Source organism: Lolium perenne, chromosome 6, assembly GCF_019359855.2.
Source record: "Lolium perenne isolate Kyuss_39 chromosome 6, Kyuss_2.0, whole genome shotgun sequence".
Lineage (NCBI taxonomy): Eukaryota > Viridiplantae > Streptophyta > Magnoliopsida > Poales > Poaceae > Lolium > Lolium perenne.
Window position 1 is genome coordinate 43,928,516 of NC_067249.2, and position 22,463 is coordinate 43,950,978.

At 50.8% G+C, this 22,463-nt stretch overlaps 2 protein-coding genes and 1 pseudogene across 3 annotated transcripts; 2 read left to right on the forward strand and 1 right to left on the reverse strand.

Moving 5' to 3' along the window:
- The first annotated feature begins 4,737 nt into the window (after positions 1-4,737).
- LOC139830113 (uncharacterized) lies at positions 4,738-6,814 on the forward strand (annotated as a pseudogene).
- A 7,021-nt stretch (positions 6,815-13,835) lies between these two features.
- On the forward strand, positions 13,836-16,779 carry LOC127321202 (uncharacterized). Its single transcript, XM_071821633.1, has one exon. It carries the CDS (start codon positions 13,865-13,867, stop codon positions 16,490-16,492), a length of 2,628 nt encoding a protein of 875 aa, XP_071677734.1. The 5' UTR covers positions 13,836-13,864; the 3' UTR covers positions 16,493-16,779.
- A 96-nt stretch (positions 16,780-16,875) lies between these two features.
- LOC127321184 (peroxidase 3) lies at positions 16,876-20,690 on the reverse strand. 2 transcript variants are annotated; one of them, XM_071821634.1, is made up of 5 exons: positions 20,543-20,690; positions 19,156-19,296; positions 18,881-19,072; positions 18,648-18,810; positions 16,876-17,400 (listed from the first exon to the last, which is right to left on the reverse strand). In XM_071821634.1, exons 1-5 carry the CDS (start codon positions 20,618-20,620, stop codon positions 16,985-16,987), a joined length of 990 nt encoding a protein of 329 aa, XP_071677735.1. In that variant the 5' UTR covers positions 20,621-20,690; the 3' UTR covers positions 16,876-16,984. The 2 variants fall into 2 exon arrangements, with proteins under 2 accessions (XP_071677735.1, XP_051206185.1); XM_051350225.2 differs by lacking the exon at positions 20,543-20,690 and having other exon boundaries at positions 16,880-17,400; positions 19,156-19,566.
- Positions 20,691-22,463: the final 1,773 nt, after the last annotated feature.

The following is a 22,463-nucleotide window of genomic DNA, read 5'->3' on the forward strand; positions in this document are numbered from 1 at the left end:
GGTCGACCTTACCCGTGGCGGCGCTGGGGGTGTGGGGACCTTGGCGGGCGGCGGTGGACTTCGGCGGCCAGCGGTTTGGCGCGGCGGGGTGGAACCCGTGCGTCAGGTGGTGTGGAGGAGCGGCGGCGCGGCCGTTGGCGGCGGAGCTGCGCAGGCGGACGGCCATGGCAGGGCCTGCTCGGCCCAGATCTGGGCCCAGTTCGGGGCCCGGAGGGGCTGGGCGGGCGGGCTGCGCATGGCGCGCCGGTGGTGCTCCCTGGAGGTGGAGTAGGTGCGACGGCGGTGGTTGGGTGGCGGCGGCGCTCCGGCCGACCTGCTGCAACGTGGTAGTGAGGTCTTTGCGGGCCCGTTTGGGCCCGGCCGGGCGGGTTTGACCTCGCTGCCATGTCCGGTCGGCTGCCGCGAAGGCGGTGGAGGTAGTTCCCTCCCGCTCGGCTGAGGTGTTGCTACGCCCGACCCAGCTGTCTCTCGTCTCTACGTCTAGGCCCTGCTCCGACGACCACAGCGCGACAGCGAGGATGGCTTCAAGATCGCGGTGGCGCATGCTGGTGGGCGGCAAGTTTGGTGGAGCACGTCGAATCGTCCGGGTTTTTGGGTTGGTGGACGGGAGAAATCTTGTCGGCAGACCCGACACTGTCGCGGTGACGCCTGCGGGTGTCGCCTTGCCTTCCTGAAGGGCGGCGGTAGTCCCTCCTCCCCAATCCCTTCCGCGTATCGGGGGAAACCCTAGGACTAGTCCGGGCGGCAGTGGCGTCGTCGTCACTTACCTTGTTGAAGGTGTTGCTTGATACGCGGCGCTTCGGCGTGCTAGGAGTGTGGTGGCATTCTCCGGAGGGCGCAGCGGTTGCGAGTTGTTCTTGTTCTTGTCAAGCTGCCGGTGTCGGCTTTGTTTTCTCTTTGTTTTCTCTTGTTTTTCTGTTTGGGCTTGGTTGTGCTGCAGCCCCAGCGTGCTTGATGTATCGGTCGGTTGCTATATTAATATAGCGGGGCGAAAGCCTATTTCGAGGAGGAGACGATGTCGCTCCTGCTCGACGAGGCCCGGGAATGCAAAACGCTAAGCATCAGGTTCGGCGCCGAGTCCTTCAGCGTCAAGTCTGGACGTATCTGCCCCGCGGGGTGAATCTGGTCGCCGATCCTGATCACCATAATCTGCTGCCGGGGCGCCGCCGTCGCCAAGGATCAGCCTGTAATTGGGCACGTTAGCGGTGGCCCACCAAGTGTCCGCCTGGGCCCATACAAGGTAAACGGGGCGCCGCTATGTGTCTAGATAATATACTCCTGCTAAGCGGCGTTCGTATATACCCGCCATCGTCGTTCGGCGAGGAACAGCCAGCGGCCAGCGATCCAGCCAGCGTCGTGAGGAATAGCCAGCGCCCAGCGGCCAGCCATACCTCAGAGGCTCAGAGGTGGCGACGGGGACGGGGATGACTCCACCGTCCCGCCCCGATCCCCGCCATTCCCCGCCCCCGCCATTACCCGCAGAGGATGCGCCCGTCGATCTGATCCAAGGGATGCACCCGTCGATCTGATGCAGCACAGTTGTAGGGGAATGACGCCGTTGAGCTGATTCAGCGCAGCTGCAGGGGATTCTGGCGATGAGCTCCTCCTTGCACCGCGCGGCCGCCGGTGATGTGACCCTGTGAGTTGTGGAGGAGAGCGAGGGGCTCAAGGGAATGGCCTCGCGGGCAGCTCCCCACGGATCTTGCCGGTGAACCTCGCCGGACAGGATAGAGGCGGAGGGAGAAGGGAAATAGAGGGGCGGGGAGCAGGGATGGGACGGAAGCAGCGGGGGAGTTCCTCCGGCCAAGTCACCTACCGCCATCGCCATGGAAGCAGGTCTCAGGTCTCGATGCAAGCGGTGCGGCGGCGGTAGCGGATGCGCCGTAACAGCCCGTGAAGCGTTTACTTTTCCTCCTGGGTGTCCACTCAGCGAATTAAGTGTGTTTGGGTTAGGGACGCCGTGGGCAGCCCATTCCCACTTGCAGGCCTAGCCAAGGACCTCCTGCTCCACTTTGTACAGGCAGGATGCCGGGCTAGGGTTTCTGTTGGAGGTGCAGTTTGGTGGTTCAGCGAGGTGGGATATAGAGAGGGGGGTCGGGTTCTGGGGAGATGGTCGGTGGGGCAGGGAATGGCCGGAATTGCCCAGGATCTAGGCAGGCGGCAGAGGTGGATGACTGGGGAGGAGGGAGGAGGCGCTGTGAGGGGGTAGGTCAAGGATTGGTTCGATGGGGTTGGGGCTAGGGCTGGGAGGGTCGGCCCATTTTTATACTCTATTTGTTTCGCGATTCAGCCAAAAGCCAGCGCGGGAATCCTCATCAAAAAAGAAAAAATCCAGCGTGGCACTATTACCCGCGCGATGAAAATTATGTGATTCGTGGGTAGTCTGGTTGCATCTTCTAATTGGCTGAAAAAAAATATCACACGTAAGTTTAAGTGGCTCTATTCCATATTTAAAAAAACTGGAGGGATGGTGAGACCGTCAGTTTAGTTTTTTACTAGTCGAACCGCCGGTTCACTGGTTCATTGTCTCAATGTTTTACTAGTCGAATTGCCGGTTCACTTATTCATGGCCTTCGGTATTTGCCTAAATGTTAGGGTACGATATCTAAGTTGAGCCCTATGATTGGGGTCCCACACGTCAGATATTGATCCTGGCTAGTTTGATTAGGAAAACCGACACATGGACACGCCAAAGGCGAAACAACTGAGGTGGCACACACATGTACACGACATGTAGGCCGAACAGCTGAGTTGGCCCCTAGTTATTTGAACACATCATAGAAAACGATTACGATGATTCTAAATTGTCCATAATCGCATAAGAAAATAACATCGTACACAATATTCCAATATATAAATATTTTTCCAATATCATGTACTATTTGGCAACAAGAAATATTGTGGCAATATGTGTAAAATATTGCCACGAATATATATTTTGTTGCAATATATGTACCCTATTGCAACGATAGAACTATCTATTGCAATGTAATAAAATCGTGGGAATATGTCGTGATTATTGCCATGATCTAACATTTTTGTTGCAATAACTAGATTTTATTGCTACGAAATCCTTATTTACCGCAATGTTTTGTGACTGTTGCAATACACGCCTCATATTGCCACAAATAGATAATTTGTTGTAATATTGATATTTATTGCTACAAAAAATTGCCATTGCAATAAATTTTGTTGCAATAGACTGAAATCCTTGTAGTGACTGTGGTGTCGCGGCCAACCATCCTTCACTTGAGGTTGGCAGCGCAGGCAGAGTCGAGGGATGGGGTGGTGCCATTGGTGGCACCCGAGTAGTCATAGAGGCGGTCGGTGAAGGAGGAGTAGTGTGTGATGTCCATGGTAAGGGCACCTTCACCTCAGGTCCGATTCAAAAGCACTTTTTGAAAGTGACATGTGCAAAGCTGGAACACTTTTTTGTACTACTTTTTCTTAGAGTTGAAGAGTAGATTCAGTCAGTATACTAACACTGGTTTCAGTTACTTGAATCCAGACCTCCATCTTTTTTCTTTTGGACATGAAAGGACCCGAAGGTCCTGGAATCTGCATTACTTGTGACCTCTACTTTTGCAGGTGCTGAACTCAAGGAATATGCTCTACATGAATTCTCAGCCCGGTCAGACTGCTGCCTTCTTTCATATCAAATGACACAGCTTCATAGGGTGTGCTTAATGTCTCGCTGGGCCTGGCCCAAGGCCCAACCTGATCTTGTTGGTCTTTCTTTCTTTTCTGCCACGCCTTGCCTCATCCGCGGCGGTGCCGCCATCGCCGTCCGCCGCCCTTGTCCTCTGGTCCTCCCTTAGGTTGCTCCACTGCTCTTGTCCTACCGCCGTGCGCCGTTCCTTTCCAATGCCTATCTCTCCCAACCCGCACTGCGTCGGGCTCCTCCTCTCCGGCGCCCACGCCGTTGTGCTCTCCTCTCATGTACACGCGTGCCTGCGATGCGAGGGTGGCATGGCCTTCGTCGTTGTAGCCTCTGGAAAATCAAGTCGGAGGACCAAAGGAGAGGAAGTAGATGCGGCCCCCATCTCAGCTGCTCACTGCCGCTGCCGCAGACCTCTGCCTCGTCGGTTTGGGTTTCCCACCCCTTCTACAGTTGCTCAATTTTTCGAACACCCACTCGTAACTTGAAACCATAAATCACAATCTGATGCATGCGTTCGTCTATTTGCCACCTCCACTCCAGATACAGTGGTTCCCTATGCTAGTGAAGCATTTGAATTTTACATACAGAAGCACCACGGGTTGAACTAGCAAATGCAGGTCTTGCTAAGAAATAAACGAACGGCTATATTTTGTTTTGCTTCGTGATCTTTTGGAAGCTCCATGTTGATATTTCACTCCTACGTATTGAATTGCTGATTTGGTCGTTGTACTTGAGAAAATGCACGTTGTTTGACTTTGACCCAGTGTGAACAAACAGGGCAGTCTGAGTCATCAGCCATCAGACGTCACTATACATGTAATCACTTCCTTGATAAGCTCGGAATTGGGTGGCCTCGGAACACCGGCATATTTTATTTTTCTCTCTCACATCGACCCCAAGTCTGAAGTCTTCTGGAGTATATGCATATGCCCCTACAACGACAGCAAGGCAATGCATTTGATTTTCTGCAGTGATGGTTCCTTCTATCCATGTGCAACCTAACTACTTCTAAGCCAATCAATAGAGCACCCTTCAGCTTGCCATTTTCTTTCTTACCAACACCATAAGCCACTGCAATGGTGCCACAGAAACTCTTCTACATCTCGATTTTCTTGCTAGTATGCACATCCAAGGCTATCAACCCGGAAGTAGAAGTGCTGCTCCGATGGAAGCCCACGTTGATTGGGGTCAACTTGCTGTCCTCATGGTCGATTGCCAACTCTACGTGCTCTTGGTTAGGCATCACCTGTGATAGTGCTGGGTATGTTACCAAACTCCAACTTCCCAACAAGGGGCTCAATGGTACGCTACACGCCTTCTACTCTGCAGCTTTCCAGAACCTCACTGTGCTTGAGCTCTACAATAACGACCTTGTTGGCATCATCCCAGCAAACATCTCCTTGTTGCTCAACCTCACTATTCTGGACTTGAGCAACAACAATCTTGCTGGTGACATCCCCTACCAACTCAGCAATCTCCCAAAGATTATCGAGTTATATTTAGGAAGTAACCCACCTGACAAACTCAGACACTGCCAAGTTCAGACCTATGTCCACTTTGCAGGTCTTACAGCTATATGATAACAACCTCAATGGTACTTTTCCTCAGTTCATCCTGAACCGCACAAGTGTTAAGATGGCCATCCTCGACCTTTCCGGTAATGCCTTCTTAGGTTCCAATCCAGAGAACTTGTCAGATATGGTCCCAAATTTAGAGAGACTTGATCTAAGCTCCAACATGTTCTCTGGAGTCATACCGCAGTTGCTCTAATCTTACTGATCTCTCCACCATGGAACTGAACTCTAACCTGCTCTCTGGAAGTTTACCACTGTCCTTTTCCAGGATGAGCAAAATGAACTTTTTTGAGGCAGGGAGCAACAATCTCAGTGGTAACATTCCACTTGAGTTTTTCTCAAATTGGACTGAACTATTTTATTTCAATATTTCACACAACATCTTTTCTGGAAGCATCCCACAGGAGATCAGCATGTGGAAGTCCCTAGAATACCTGAGCCTTTCTAGCAACCGCTTCAATGGCACAATCCCCAAAGAACTGGGATCACAGCTATTTGTGGTAGACCTGTCCAATAATTACCTTACTGGATTGCTACAGTTGGAGTTTGGTAATTTATCAGGTTTAGATCTCCTTGACCTTAGCACAAACCTATTGGAGGGAGAGATTCCTGCGAGCTTGTGGTTTCATTCTGTCAGTTATATATTCTTGTCCGGAAACAAATTCACAGGTATCATCGACAAGCCTTTCTGTCTGCAAAGGCATCTTCTAGTCCTGGACATATCAAACAATTTCCTATCGGGAGTGCTCCCTGTTTGCTTATGGAACTTGCATAGCCTTACTTACATGGATTTTTCAAGTAATTTGTTCGTTGGGAAAGTTCAAGCCTTGAATAATGTTACTTCCTCACTATTTTCACTAGATCTTTCAAACAATAACCTCAAAGGATGCTTTCCACCAGTTCTGCAGAACTTGCAAGGCCTAATATCTTTGGATCTCGGAGACAATGAGTTCTCTGGTGAAATTCCCTCATGGATAGGGACAAGCCTTCCTTTGCTACGAGTTCTCCAACTTCGATCAAATAAGTTCTATGGAAATATTCCCAGGGAGGTATCGCAACTCCTTCATCTCCAACTTCTTGACCTGGCTGAAAACAATTTTACAGGTTTGATACCAACAAGTTTTTACTACTTTAATCACACGAATGAGACAAGACCAGAAGCACATGGAGGCAGTATCGCTAGCATTGCACATTACGAATACAAAGAACATATTGACGTAATCTGGAAGGGGCACAGCTACACTTTTGGTAGAACAATTATGATCATGATCGGTATTGATTTATCAAGCAACTCTCTTTCTGGCGAGATCGCTGCAGAATTGATTAACCTTGAAGCCCTTCAATTCCTTAACTTGTCAAGAAAAATAATTTATTTGGTCCTATCCCAAGTAACATTGGTAACTTGAAATATGTGGAGTCTCTTGACCTATCTTGGAACAAGCTCTCAGGTCCCATCCCTGCAAGCATATCACAATTGATGTACCTCGGCTCTCTGAATCTCTTTAACAACGTTCTGTTGGGAGAAATACCTACAGGCAATCAGATCCAAACACTCAACGACCCTGTTAGAGTTGTATAGTCCCTTTTCTGTTATTCCCCAGTGTATGAGGGGCTTACCTGCACATTGTCACACTTGTACATGTACTGGCCTATGGCCCTCTGTGAATACCAGTTGCTATTCTCCAACATGGTATCAGATCTCATGGTCTAGCTCTTTGCACGTTGCAACTCCGTGCTCGATCCGCACCGCCGCCGATGATCTTTCCGGCCGCCGCTGCTCCACTTTTCTTTTCCTCTCCCGATCTCGTCGGGATCGAGTCCTTTTCCAAGTAATTTGCCGCCCCCGGCTGGCCTCGATCCGGCCGTCGCCGCGCCGCCCCCGGCCCGCCTTGATCTGGCCGCCGCCGCTCGCCTCGGCTGGCCTCGATTTGGTCGCCGCCGTGCGCCCGGCCCGCCTCGCTCCGGTCGTCGCCGCGCCGGCTCCGGCCACCGCCGCGCCTCCCCCGGCCGGCACCGGTCGCCGCCGTGCCGCCTCCAGCCACCACTGGCCCGACCTGGTGTGTCGTGGTTGCCTTGACCACGCACGGGCTGCTGCGGGTCTGTGCAGATTAGATCCAGGGCTGACCGAAAAAACAAAAATGGCGTCCTCCGCATCTGGCTATGTCAGTATTCCTCGGTGCCCAGTGATTTTTGATGGTACCAACTATGGGGAGTTTGCTGCCTTTATGCGGATTCACATGCGTGGTCTTCGGCTGTGGGGTGTTCTTACCGGCGAGGTCTCTTGTCCGCCGCACCCCACTGCTCCTGTGCCTCCTACTCCACCGCCCGTGCCACAGGCCCTTGCTGAGGATGCTACTCAGGCTGATCGGGATGCCGCCAAGTCTGCCGAGGCTACTGCTGATGAGGCATATGACGAGCAGGTACTTGCTTATTCAGAGGCTCTTGGCTCTTACCGTGACAGTTTGGCTACCTTTACTCAGTGGTGTGATGAGGATGCCAGGGCTGCTGCTGTTCTTTCTCCGAGTGTTCAGCCACAGTTTGCTTCTGAGTTTATGGGCCTCGCCACTGTTGCTGAGATGTGGTCTCACCTTCGTCAGCGCTATCAGCCTTCTGGGGATTCTCTGTACTTGTCTGTGTTGCGTCAGGAGCATGATCTTCAGCAGGGTGACTCCACTGTTGATGAGTTCTACACCCAGAGTGCGGCGATCTGGCGCCAGCTTGACTCCCTTCGCAGTGCTGTCTGTGGTACTTGCCAGTGTTGCCGGACAGTACGTTCAGATATGGACTTTCAGCGGATCCATGAGTTCTTGTCTCGACTTCGTCCAGAGTTTGAGCCTCGCCTTGCTCAGTTGTTTGCTCGAGGCCGTGTTCCTATCTCAGAGGTGCTGACTGAGCTTCGTGCTGAGGAGACTCGTCTGCGGGGTGCTGGCCTGCTTGGGACACCTTCTGTTCTTGCTGCTCGCGGTCCACCTGCTCCTGCCCCGCCGCTTCTTCCTACACCAGTGCCTGCTACTTCTGGCGGAGTCCGCTCTTCTCGCGGTGGGGGTCGCTCTCGCCCTCCTCGGTTCTGCACTCACTGTCGGAGACCTGGTCACCTTGAGTCTGACTGCTACCAGAAGCAGCGGGGTGTGCCTCCTCGTGCTCCACTGTCAGCGCCTGTCACCACCGGTTTCACTGAGCAGGATATAGCGCGACTTCAGCGTCTCCTTGCCTCCTCCGGCTCTGCTTCGACGGGTACTGCTGCCTCCGCGGCTGTTTCCTCTCCACAGTTAGGTACATCTTCGTGGGTTCTGGATTCTGGAGCTTCTTTTCACATGTCTCCTGATTCTTCCTCTCTTTCTTCTCTTCGACCTCTTCCTCTTCCTGTTAGTGTTCTTACTGCCGATGGTACTTCTCTCCCTGTTGCTAGTCGTGGCACTCTTTCTACTTCCTCTTTTTCCGTTCCTGATGTTTCTCATGTTCCCCGTCTTACCATGAATTTGTTTTCCGCTGCTCAACTCACTGATTCTGGTTGTCGGGTCATTCTTGATGCTGATTCTTGTTCTGTTCAGGACACTCACACTCGAGCCCTGGTTGGGGCTGGCCCTCGGTGCCGTGACTCCCAGGGACTTTGGGAGCTTGACTGGCTTCATGTTCCTTCTTCCCACACTTCATCGACCGCTCCATGTGCGCTTGCTGCTTCCACCACCGCCTCCTTTCAGCAGTGGCACCACCGCCTTGGTCATCTATGTGGTTCTCGCTTGTCATCTTTACTTCGTCGAGGTCTTCTGGGGCCTGTTTCCGGAGATGTCTCGCTTCAGGGTTGTCAGGGTTGTAGGCTTGGTAAACAGAATCAGTTACCTTATCCTACTAGTGCGTCTGTATCTCAGCGTCCGTTTGATTTGGTCCATTCTGATGTATGGGGTCCGGCCCCTTTGCTTCCAAGGGGGGCCACCGCTACTATGTTCTTTTTATCGATGACTTCTCTCGCCACACTTGGATTTATTTTATGACTTCTCGCAGCGAGGTTCTCTCGATATATAAGCGTTTTGCTGCCATGGTTCATACTCAGTTTTCCACACCTATCCGTGTCTTTCGGGCTGATTCTGCCGGGGAGTATATCTCCCAGCTGTTGCGTGGTTTTCTTGCTGAGCAGGGTACTTTTGCCCAGTTTTCCTGCCCTGGCGCCCATGCCCAAAATGGTGTGGCTGAGCGCAAGCATCGCCACCTGCTTGAGACGGCACGTGCGATGATGATCGTTGCCTCTCTTCCTCCTCACTTCTGGGCTGAGGCTGTGTCTATTTCCACCTATCTCATCAACCTTCAGCCCTCCACAGCCTTGCAGGGTGGTATTCCTCTTGAGCGTCTTACTGGTCACACTCCTGATTACTCGACCCTTCGCCTTTTTGGTTGCGTTTGCTACGTTCTTCTTGCTCCACGCGAACGCACCAAGCTGAGTGCTCAGTCTGTTGAGTGTGTCTTCCTTGGCTATAGCCCTGAGCACAAAGGATATAAGTGTTGGGATCCTATTGGTCGTCGGATGCGCATATCTCGGGATGTCACTTTTGATGAGTCTCGTCCGTTCTACCCGCGTCCCTCCTCCTCTTCCTTCTCGGTGGATGATATCTCTTTTCTCATGTTTCCTGACTCACCTCCTCCTGTGCCTCCGGTCCCTGCTCCGCCGAGTCTCTCACCACCTTCTTCTCCTCCACCCGCCAGACCTCCCTCTCCTCCCTCACCACCGTCCCCACCCTCTACACCTTCCTCTCCCCTATCACCTTCCTCGACTATGGTCGTTCCTCCCTACCCTTTCCACTACTCCCGTCATCCCCGTGAGGATGAGGCTGACTCTCCTGACATGCCCTCTACCTCTGATGCGATGCCCTCTCCGTCCGAGCCGACTCATCATCTTCGTGCTCGTCCTCGTCCTCCTCCTGATCGCTATTCTCCCACTCACTATGGTCTTTCTGCTGCCCTTGAGCTGACCTCTTATCGGGATGCCCTTGCTCATCCCGAATGGCAGCTAGCGATGGCTGAGGAGATTGCTGCTCTTGAGCGTACTGGCACTTGGGATGTTGTCACTCCTCCTTCCTCTGTTCGTCCCATCACCTGCAAGTGGGTCTACAAGATCAAGACTCGTTCCGATGGTTCCCTTGAGCGCTACAAGGCTCGACTTGTCGCTCGCGGCTTTCAACAGGAGCATGGCCGTGACTATGACGAGACCTTTCCTCCAGTGGCTCACATGACCACTGTTCGTACTCTTCTTGCCGTTGCTTCTGTTCGTCACTGGTCTGTCTTTCAGCTTGATGTACAGAATGCTTTTCTTAACGGTGAGTTGAGTGAGGAGGTATACATGCAGCCACCTCCTGGCTACTCTGTTCCCGATGGCATGGTCTGTCGTCTCCGGCGCTCTCTCTATGGCCTTAAGCAAGCCCCTCGCGCCTGGTTTCAGCGTTTTGCCTCTGTGGTCACCGCTGCTGGTTTTGTCCCTAGCGCACATGACCCTGCGCTCTTTGTCCACACATCCTCTCGTGGTCGGACTCTGCTTCTTCTTTATGTTGATGACATGATCATCACAGGCGACGACCCTGAGTACATTGCCTTTGTCAAGGCCCGTCTTCGCGATCAGTTTCTCATGACTGATCTTGGTCCTCTCCGCTACTTTCTTGGGCTTGAGGTTTCCTCTACCTCCGATGGCTTCTATATCTCCCAGGAGAAGTATATTCAGGACCTTCTCACTCGTGCCGCTCTTGGTGATGAGCGCATTGTCGAGACTCCTATGGAGCTCAATGTCCGCCTCTGTTCCACTGATGGTGATCCTCTTCCGGACCCGACTCGCTATCGTCACTTGGTTGGGAGTCTTGTCTACCTTGCTGTCACACGTCCTGACATCTCCTACCCAGTCCACATTATGAGTTAGTTCATGGCTGCTCCCACTAGTGTCCACTATAGTCATCTTCTTCGTGTCCTTCGCTATCTTCGTGGCACTATGTCTCGTCGGCTTTTCTTTCCTCGCTCCAGCTCCTTACAGCTCCAGACCTACTCAGATGCTACCTGGGCTAGCGATCCAGAGGATCACAAGTCTCTTTCTGCCTACCGTGTCTTTCTTGGCGGCTCTCTCATTGCTTGGAAGACCAAGAAGCAGGTTGCAGTCTCTCGTTCGAGTGTTGAGGCTAAGTTGCGAGCGATGGCTCTCTTGACGGCTGAGGTGACTTGGTTACGCTGGTTACTTGCGGACTTTGGTGTTTCTGCAGCCGCTCCGACTCCGCTCTTATCTGACAGTACTGGTGCCATCAGCATTGCGCGTGATCCGGTGAAGCACGAGCTCACCAAACACATCGGTGTTGATGCCTTCTATGTGCGTCATGCTGTGCAACATCAGGTTATGGCTCTTCATTATGTGCCTTCAGAGCTTCAGCTTGCTGACTTCTTCACGAAGGCCCAGACGAGAGCACAGCATGATTTCTTTCTCTCCAAACTCAGTGTTGTTGATCCACCATGAGTTTGAGGGGGGTGTTAGAGTTGTATAGTCCCTTTTCTGTTATTCCCCAGTGTATGAGGGGCTTACCTGCACATTGTCACACTTGTACATGTACTGGCCTATGGCCCTCCGTGAATACCAGTTGCTATTCTCCAACAGACCCCTCCATTTATAGCAACAACCGGGGACTATGTGGTCTTCCTCTGAGCATTCCATGTAGAAACAATTCGATCCCTACAACAACACAGGATTGGGCAAAGGAAGATCACTATGAACTTGAAACCCATTGGCTGTACTACTCAATGATTGCTGGAACTGTCTTCGGTCTCTAGGTATGGTTTGGAGCATTGCTTTTCTTGAAGCTCTAGACGTTTGCATTTTTTAGTTGCATCGATGCCATGCAAAAGAATGTTATGCACAAGATGAAGCGTACCTGAAAGCAGCACGATACTATGTGTCCCAAGCAAGGAAAAAAATAGCGCGCTATAATAAAATAGCGTGGGTCTAAAAATACGCTATAAGCATGTTATAGCGCGCTATTAACGCGAATAACACGCTATAGCGCCAAAATAGCATAGCGTCGGCTCTCCAGATATGCTATAGCGTACTATTAGCGTTGGAATAGCGCGCTATTTTTTTCCATGGTCCCAAGTAGTATGTACAATGGTTATAAATTAATGCATGGTTCATGACCCTGCTCTCTGTTTACTTTCACTGATAAGCTCCAAATATTTGTTCATGCCTGGAAAGATAATTGGCTTATAGTTATTATGATGTGTCCTAGTTCTTATTCTCTGATGAATTATGTGAGTTGTATTTATGTATGTTTCACTTGTCACGTAATATATTTTTGATCTTTGGTAGTTTGAATGCAGCCCCAAACTTAGGAAACTATTGGCCACATGTGTCTTGTTACCTTCAGACTCAGTTGATTGCTACATTTTCTAATTCGGTATTCAATTGGTTGCAGTTCAGGAATGGATCATTTGTAATTCATGTCTCTGTTTTCTTCCTCTTGTTTTTTTCTTTCGAAATGGAGGTTGGGTTTTCTTCCTATTTTAATCTCTCCTGTAATGTTTGAGTCAGGCTGGCGGTTCTTCCATGGTACCTCCTTCACATTTGTGATGTGCATTCAGTTTTTCTGTTCTAGTTCAACACATAAATGCAAAACATAGAGGATTCCTGCTCCTTTTATGATTTTTTTATTGGTCTTCCCAATAAAATAGAAACAGGTTTAATTAGACTCGTCAAAGAACCAGAGAATAGGAAGGAGTCTCATGGGTTTTTGTTGCCAGTTTTATAGTCCAAAGAGCTTCATAGTTTATAGGTGTTCCTTCAGAATTATTCTGTTCCTAACAAACCTTGTGCGTGCATTGCATGCCGAATTCAGACTAAAAAATATGTATATTAGGCAACCGTGAGATCCACGGAAGGGTCGTGTTGTAGTGCTACAGATGAGTATGGCTAGCTAGAGCCGGTGCGTGCCTGAGCCTGAGCTGATCGACATCACTGCATGCGACGGCGCCGGGGCACGTCTCGACAGCTGGGTGACGAGGTCCTTGACCTGCATCAGATAACATGGTAATGTGGGCGCCATGCGGTCAAGTTGGAGGACACCAAAGAAAGGTAGTATATGCGACCTCCATCGCCCCTGTTCTCTGCCTCTGCCGTCACCCTCCGCCTCATCTGTGTGTAGTTTCCATCCCTTTTACATATTTTCAGCCTTCAATTTTTCGAAAATCCACTTATAAGTTGTAATCTTTTGGAAGTCCGTTATTGAAGGGCTTTGCTGCTGGTCTAAATTCTAGACTTGGCATTTCACTCAGAGATTGAATTGTTGATTTGGGCATTGTACTTGAGCATACGTGTGTTGTTTGACTCAGTGTTAGCAGACAGCTACAACCACATACATAAAGGGCAGTCTCCGTCATCAGCCATCAGACATCACTATACTTGTAAACACTTCCTTGATAAGCTCGGATCTGGGTGGCCTCGAAACACCGGCATATTTGATTTTTCTCCCAGAAGACTGACCCCAGATATGAAGTCTTTTGTATTCCCTTTTCTGCGGTGATCCTTTTATCTATGTGCACTCTAGCTACTTCTAAAGCCAATCAGTAGAGCACCCTTCAGCTTGCCATTTTCGTACCAACACCATAAGCCCTTGCAATGGTTCTGCAGAAACTCTTCTATATCTCTTTTTTTCTGCTGGTATGCACATCCAAGGCGATCAGCCCAGAAGCAGAAGCACTACTCCGATGGAAGTCCACTTTAATTGGTGCCAACTTGCTATCCTCCTGGTCGATTTCCATTCCTACCTGCTCTTGGTTCGGCGTCAGCTGTGATGCTTCTGGACATGTTGTTGGGCTCCACCTTCCCAAATCAAGGCTCCATGGTACGCTACACGCCTTGTACTCTGCAGCTCTCCAGAACCTTGCCGTGCTGGATCTCTTCGACAACGACCTTGTCGGTGTCATCCCAGCAAACATCTCCCTGTTTCTGACCCTAACAATTCTGGACTTGAGTTATAACAATCTTGTTGGTGTCATCCCCTATCAACTAAGCAAGCTCCCCATGATTGCTGAGTTAGATTTGGGAAACAACCACTTGACCAACCCAGAATATACCAACTTTTCACCTATGTCGAGTTTGAAGCTTTTATTTCTAGCTAATAATGATCTCAGTGGTACCTTCCCACAATTCATCATCAACTGCACCAATACAAGGATGAGGTCCCTCGATTTATCAGGTAACACCTTCTCGGGCCCTTTACCAGATTCATTGTCGGAGATGGTTCCAAGGTTGCAATATCTAAATGTGTCCTTTAATGGATTCTCTGGCTCGATACCTCGTTCGCTCTCAAGGCTCCGAAAGCTCAAGGGGCTATATCTCAACTCAAATAATCTCACAGGAGGAATCCCTGAGGAGCTTGGAATTATAAATGGATTGCGAGTGCTTATTCTTTACAATAACTCACTTGGTGGATCAATCCCAGCTTCACTTGGGCAACTTCAGTGGCTAGAGCAGCTCAATGTTGGAAACAATGGTTTGATTTCTATTCTTCCACCTGAGCTGGGGAACCTTACTAGTCTTGAATACATGTTACTGGAAGGGAATCATTTAATTGGAAGCTTGCCACCATCTTTTGCCAGGATGCACCAATTGCATTCTTTTGGGATAAGAAACAACAGAATCAGTGGTACCATTCCACGAGAGATGTTTACAAACTGGACCAAGCTGGTGGATTTTGATGTATCCAACAACTGGTTAACTGGAAGCATACCCCCACAGATCAGCAAGTGGAAGGAGCTAGTGTATCTAGCGCTCTATGGCAACAACTTTATTGGCTCGCTTCCTCTGGGGATGGGAAGCATGTCAAACCTGCAACTATTGTCCTTGTACAGGAATCACATAACTGGAACTATACCATCAGATATCGGTAATGTGACAACTTTGAAATTCCTTGACATCAGCTCCAACCATCTTGAGGGTGAGCTTCCTGCAACCATCTCCCTGTTGGTGAATCTTCTTGTTCTTGACTTGTCGGGCAACAAGTTGACAGGTCTCATTCCTAATCTTGATAGCAGGCAGTTGCCTGTTTTTAAGGTGGCTGAGAATAATAGCTTCTTGGGAGAATCATTTTCTGCCTTATGTCAACTAACATTTCTGCAAATGTTGGGTCTATCAAATAATCAGTTTTTTGGAGAGTTTCCAGATTGCTTGTGGAAATTGAAAGACTTACAATCCTTGGATTTGTCGAGCAATGCTTTTTCTGGGGAAGTTCCAAACTCAACTTACAACAATACTTCGCTAAGATTACTGCAGTTGTCAAACAACAAGTTATCAGGTTGCTTTCCAGCAGTGGTGAAGAACTTCAAAAGCCTTGTTATTTTGGATCTTGGGAACAATAAGATTTCTGGTGTCATTCCCCCATGGATTGGGGAAAGCAATCCTTTGCTGGGGATCCTCAGACTACGATCAAACATGTTCTGTGGAAGTATTCCCTGGCAACTATCACAACTCTCCCATCTCCAACTACTTGATCTAGCTGAAAATAACTTCATAAGTATCGTACCAGAAAGTTTCGTCAACTTTTATTTGATGAGACAGACATCAATGATGAAGCCAGTTCTAACAATCAACTTACAATCTACCATCTTTAGATATAATTACAATAGCAGTATGGAGATAATTTGGAAGGGACGGGAGCATACCTTTCAGGGAAGAGATGCATTTGTGACTGGTATCGATATCTCTAGCAATTCTCTGTCAGGTGAAATCCCTTCAGAGTTGACAAATCTTAGAGGTATCCAGTTGCTAAATATGTCAAGAAATTATCTATCTGGTTATATACCGAAGGACATTGGCAACCTAAAGTTGTTAGAATCCCTCGACCTCTCGTGGAACAAATTATCAGGTCAGATTCCTCCTACCATCTCAAACTTGATGTTCCTCAACACTGTTAATCTCTCCAACAATCTTCTATCTGGAGAGATACCTACCGGAAGTCAGCTCCAAACACTCAATGACCCATCAATCTATAGCAATAATCTTGGACTTTGTGGTCCCCCTTTGAGCATTGCATGTACAAACAATTTGAGTATTGCAACACCATTGGATGGAGCAAAGGAACATAACAAGGACCTGTGGCTGTACTACTCGGTGATTGCAGGAGTTGTCTTTGGTTTCTGGGTATGGTTTGGAACATTGTTTTTCTGGAAGATCTGGAGGGTTGCTTTCTTCAGTTGCATTGATGCTCTGCACCAGAAGTTGATGCAGAAGATGAAGAGTACCTGACAGTACGACCTTCTGCTTCACACTTGGCGTCTGAGTGCAGACTTGCATTGTTTGCAATGGGCGTACATATATTGTCCAGATCATGCTCTTTGTTTTAGTTCCCAAATAAGTTGTAATGATCTGTTCCAATGTGAGCAAAAGTGGCCTATAGTTGTTCTGAACTTTTGATGATACAGTTTCCTAGAGGCTTGTAATAGGTGTTTACTCTCTGAATTTTGTTAGTTGTAGTTATACTCTTTCAGTTATGTATGTGTCGTCGTCCCTGTTATATACATATTTTTCTAGCTTGCTACAGCTTCAATCTTATACAACTCTTGTATTTGTGGCATATCTTCTCTTCACACAATTAATGCAGATTCAGTTGTTTTACCACCAGTTGCAACAAAATTTTGATCAGAAATAAACCAGTTAAAATCACAGCACCCACTGAACAAAATACCGTGCATATCCGCATATCAGTTTGATCTAGCTGTACCCGCATATCAGTTCGATCTAACTGTTCACAACGGAGCAGCTCTTCCTGATCTCCCCCTCGGAGCCGGTCATGACCTGCACCGCCCCTAGCCTCGTCATCGACCGCCCGAACACCTGGAAGAACACCTCCTGGGGGCTGGACACAACACCAGCGATGTCGGCCCGCGCTGCCGCGTCAGTGACCAGAGCTGCGTCGGACTGGAGCAGGGCCCTGTGCTTGAGCACCGCATGGTAGTAGCCGAGGTCGAACGTGAGGAAGCTGCCGGGGTCCATCTCCACCGTGGTGTCATGGCCTCCCATCCTGCACTTGCGCTGCCGCAGGTTGGCGGCGTAGGCCGCATCGAGGGGCGGGGCGGTGCCATTGGCTGCGCCGGCATATCCATAGAGGCGGTTGGCGAAGGAAGAGCAGTGGGCGATGCCGATGGTGTGAGCACCTGCACATCAAGCTCAAGTCAGAACAGTGTCAAAATTTGTGTTTCAGGCCTGTTGTAAATTCAGGTTTGGTTTTTAATGACCGAGTTGAAATTCAGTAGCTTATATAACATTATTCGTGATGATTCTTTTTGGCGAATTTAGTAGGGAAGAAGGGATGTGTGTTGGATTCTCAGCTAGAGATCTCAGTTTAGATGTACTGGGAGAACACAGCTTAGGCAAAGTCTAGTTCAAAAGTAGGCGCTAAATGCTGCCATACGGAACAGGAGACAGGATATAAAGCAAAGGCTATCTGTTTTTAACTTGATTGGTACTGGAAATGAAGTAGACATGTTAGTATGAGTTTGGCATCGTCAGAAATAGATGCCATTCATAGGTACGCATCAGTGACTCACATAGATCATCAGTACTACCTGAAAACAAAGTGACCAGAAGGACGGTGAAATGGATTCCAAAATTAGAGGAAGCAAAATAGCAAACGATGTGATTGGTCAGGATCCAACCAGGAGATTGCAAATAGCACCGAAGGCAGACAAAGAAGAAATCTTGGGAGCAGCATTTCAAGCAACAAGTAACAAACCGAGATGAAGTATTTAAGCTCGAATGACAGTGCTAAGTATCTGTAACATTTTTACTGAAGTCTGAAAAAGGTGTTTGATTCGACACCGCGGTGTTCAGAAACTACGCATCAGTGACTCTGATTATCAGTACCTGACAGCAAAGTGGCAAGAAGGGCGGTGAAATGGCTTCCAAATTAGAGGAAGCAAACGATATGATTGGGCAGGATCCAGCCAGCGGATTACAAAATTATCAACACCGGAGGCAACCAAACAAGAAATCTTGGGAGCAAACGGTTTGAAGGAACCAAGAAAACTTAGGAGCAGCATTTCAAGGTACAAGTAACAAACCAAGATGAAGTAATTAAGCTCGAATAACAGTGCTAAGTATTTGTTACATATTACTGAAGTCTGAAAAGTGTTTGATTCGACACGGCGGTGTCCAGAAGCTACCGTTTATCCTGAAAGGAATCTGCCCATCTGGTTTAAGAGGGACAGAGAGAAAGCAACGATTCTTCGTGCTCTTTCTTTTCTATGTCGCTCTCGGCACACAAAGAATGGGTGATAAGCGACATCCTTTCATCGTGTCGGTGGCACAAGTTTTAGTCTATGATCAGACATTCAGAGTTCCATTAGTGTAAGTGTCGTGTGATTATTAACCTAGATGTATGTACGCTGCGTGTAGCACGGACCTGACAGCCACACGAGGTCGCGGACACCGAGGCCCTTGCGGGCGAACAGGGCGGCGAGCTGCGGGAAGGTCATCGCCGGCGAGGGCAGCTCCCGGAGCGCCTCCTGCATGCTCGACACCGTGCCGTCCCTCCTCCCCGTCGGCACGCGCCACGAAGGCCCGCCCTGCACCACCGCATGCAACGTCAGTGCTACATTCAGTTGATTGAGCGAGCTGAGCGCGGAGGCTACGTACGATGGCGGTGACGGCGTCCCGGGCGGCGAGCGCGAGGACGTCGGCGCAGGAGACGACGCCGGGGCACGCCTCCTCCACCAGGGCCTTGACGCGGTCGATCAGGTCGAACCCCCGCAGCGTCAGGTTCGGCGGCGCGTCCTTCTCCGCCGCGCCGGCGCTGGTCGAGTTGAGCAGGATGGACCCGTCGCAGCCCTGCATGTACATGTCAGTATGAGTATGACACTCACGCCCTGTGATTTGTCGCACACGTATAGAACACTCATGCATTTACGTACCCTGACGAAGCAGTCGTGGTAGTGCGTCCGGAGCAGCGCGGGCGCGACGGTGGGCACGCGGCGGACGTGCTGCCGGACGTAGTCGCCGACGATCCGCTCCGCCGCGGGGCAGCTCTTGTCGTAGAACCCCATCCTCAGCTGCTTCTGTTGTTGGCCGCCGCGCACGCGGACCGCGCCTGCGCCGGCACCGACGAGCATGACCGCCGCTCCGACGAGGACCACCATCACCGCGGGCAATGGCACGGCGGCGACCATGGTGCGTGCGTCGGCCTGCTAATTACCACTCTGTTCTCGCTGCCACTCCTTCAATGGATTGTCTGAACTTCTGGAGTGATATGTGGCAACAGAAGTGCAGTACGTGTCTGCTACTTGCAGCAAGGTAAGTATCGCCGATCGATGCTGAAGTGTGAAGACTCGCATGTGTTATATACGCATGGGAGTGGAGGTAGTGCACTACTGGTGGGTATCGTTGTGTAGGGTCCCGAGCTTACTTGGGCTAAGAGCATCTCCACTAGTGCCCCCGTCGAGGCCCCCGGCGAGCGTTTTTTCCATCCGGATGGCGTAATTCGGCCCAGTCGTGCCCCCGGTTCCTCGTTTTCGTCCGGATTTGGCCCTTCATCCATCCGGCGAGCCCACGCCATCCCCGGCCCCCCGGGGCGCGCTCGGGGACTCCGGACAAAACGAAAGCGCGTGAAACGTTCCCGCGCGTCTGGTGGCCCCAACTTGTCGGCGAGAGACACCGATCGTCGTCCTCATCGCATCGTCTTCCGCGCGCTGTAAAAGCCTGCCGCCGGTCAGCATTCGCCGGACGCGTAGCTTCCTCGTCGGGCTCGAGATCGGCGTCTAGGTCCGGCGGGTCGACGCCGGCCACCGTCAAGAAGGAGTGGCCGTCTCCGGCCACCGTGAAGAAGGAGCCGGCGTCTCCACCGCCGACCAGAGGGCGCAGCAGCGGCGCGCTCGTCATCCGCGACCAGCCCTCCTCGCCGCAACGCGGGCGGAAGAGGAAGACGGCGAAGAATCAGGCCGCCGCGGCCGCCGCCAACCAGCTCGCCGAGGAGGAGGCGAAGCGCGCGGAGGACGCCGCGGTGGCGGAGGCGATCGCCAGGTCGCTGAAGGACCTGGTGCCCGCCGACAATAGCCTCCCCATCGACGCCGCGCTGGAGTGGTCCAGGCGCGACTATGAGCGCCAGGAGGCGGAGCAGCAGCGGCGGATGTTGGATCTGGCCGCCGCGCGACAACTCGCCGCCGCCGCGCCGCCGCACCGTCGTCCTCGCGGAACGCCGCGCCCAGGGAGGTGATCAAGCTCGAGGAGAGCAGCGACGACGACATCTACCGGCCGTCGCCTCCACGCGCCGGCGACGCTGGCCAGGGCACGAGCCGCTGGTACGAGGCGCCGCCGCCCCAGGACGACGCCGGCTCCAGCGACGACGACGACGGCGGCGACTACACGACCTTCTACCGCCATTTCGGCATGTAGGAGGCCGCTTTTAGTTTTAGTATTAGTTTGCCAATCGCCGAATTCAAATATATGTACGAATTCGGTCTATTTATGTACGAACTCGCCTCTATATGTTAAATATCATTAAATTTTGCTTATGTTTGAACGAATTCGCCTATTTTATCTGAATTCGTCGTATTACGTTGCATCCATCCTGGGCTCGCGGCTGGGAAAATGGGCCTCCCCACGCCAAATCTTCCTCCAATCCGGACGAAAATTTCGCCGGATTTGGGCGTGGGGAGCCCAAACGAGTGGGGATGCTCTAACACCAGTGGCGTGTGGCCAGGCGTGGTGGCACTGTACATCGCAAGTTCGCAACACATCAAAGCGTGCGTGCTGCAACTGTTACATTTATTCCTTGCCTCCATATATATTCCGCGATACAGGGGAAACTCTCATTTGCAACTAGTTGCGCCCGCACCCCATTTTTTGTTGTGACACTTCCAAGTTTCCAAAAAAATGCAAACTAAAATTCTAGACATACATTGTGTTGTGTCTTGTGCATCTGTGAAGTTTCATCCAAAAATATGTCAAAATGCGACCTGTGTAAAAAAGAGAAGACGTACGTAAATAGTGTCACGTACTATTTACAGATCATTTGTTCTTTTTGTGTAGGCCACATTTTGACATATTTTTGGATGAAATTTCACAAATGAACAAGGTACAATAGAATGTATTGTATGTCTAGAATTTTAGTTTGCAATTTTTGGTAACTTGGAAATGTCAGAACAAAAATGGGGTGCGGGCGCAACTAGTTGCGGAATATCCCCTCTCGCGATACAGCCAACTCGCTGAAGCACGCACACTCACAAGTCACAAAGCATTGTTTTTTAACAGAAGGCTCTGAAGGAATCCGGTTTTAAACTAATAAAGCCCTAAACGATCATGGGTACAACGTCTGATACAAAGAGAAAGAGAAACAACCTACGCTAACTAGGACTACTAGTATTTTTTTGAACAAGGTAGGTCCCGAAGGACCTGGAGCATGCATTATATCGTCGGCAGGAGCAGAGTTACATAGAGGACCTCAAGGAAAAGAAAAATTACAATCAAGTCCCTATCTTTTGCACTAAGCACCCTGCAGAGACGCGTAGAAACGCGATCGAGTCCATTGCCGACAGAAGAGGACACACCGGCGTCGCCGTCGCTTCCATCCTCGGGGCCGAAACCACTTGAGGACGGAGCAACGCTCATCGCCACGCCGTAGTCGAAGAAGAACCTCCAACGCTGGAGGAGAAAGCTCGAATCAAGTCCGAGCGCAGCAGGGCCAACCCTATGGCCAAGGATAGCGACGGCTGGAGCTAGCCGACGCTTGGAGGCTGCTGCCGAGGTTGCACGCTCCAGACACCTCGAGCGCCGCCTCTGCAGGGTCGTCGCAATCGCAGACATCCTCTCCTCCCCCTCGCCACCGAGGCCGGCCAAGAGGAGACGAAGGCGAAGCAGGCCACCCAAGCAGAGTTGACGAAGACTCTTATTGAAGCAAGGGCGCGCCGGAGAAGCAGATCTCTCTGTCTTCCACCATGGAAGAACAGCAGAGTCTGCCAGTGGCGCCGGCCTGACGCAGCGTCGACACGCCAGGCTTGGAGGAGACCCCTGCGTACCTCCAGATGCGCAGGTACTGGCACCATCCTTCCTCTTCTCCTCGCCACCATGGCCGGCCAGAGGAGGAAGAGATGGAAGCCCAACAACGCGGATCCAGGGGTAGCAGCTGTGGATCTTATGCGTGGAGATCCCTGGGGCGGCAGATCTCGCCGTCTCCGGCCACCGGAGCTCGAGAAGATGGAGCCACGAACACATGTTGTTCAAGATC

Excerpts from the sequence above, each read along its gene's own strand:
- LOC127321184 (XM_051350225.2), bottom strand. The coding sequence starts at position 19,410 with ATGGTCGCCGCCGTGCCATTGCCCGCGGTGATGGTGGTCCTCGTCGGA. Across the intron at positions 18,811-18,880 it reads GGGACGCCGTCACCGCCATC|GGCGGGCCTTCGTGGCGCGT; the intron begins GTACGTAGCCTC and ends GCGGTGGTGCAG. Across the intron at positions 17,401-18,647 it reads CGACCTCGTGTGGCTGTCAG|GTGCTCACACCATCGGCATC; the intron begins GTCCGTGCTACA and ends CTTGATGTGCAG.
- LOC127321202 (XM_071821633.1), top strand. The coding sequence starts at position 13,865 with ATGGTTCTGCAGAAACTCTTCTATATCTCTTTTTTTCTGCTGGTATGC.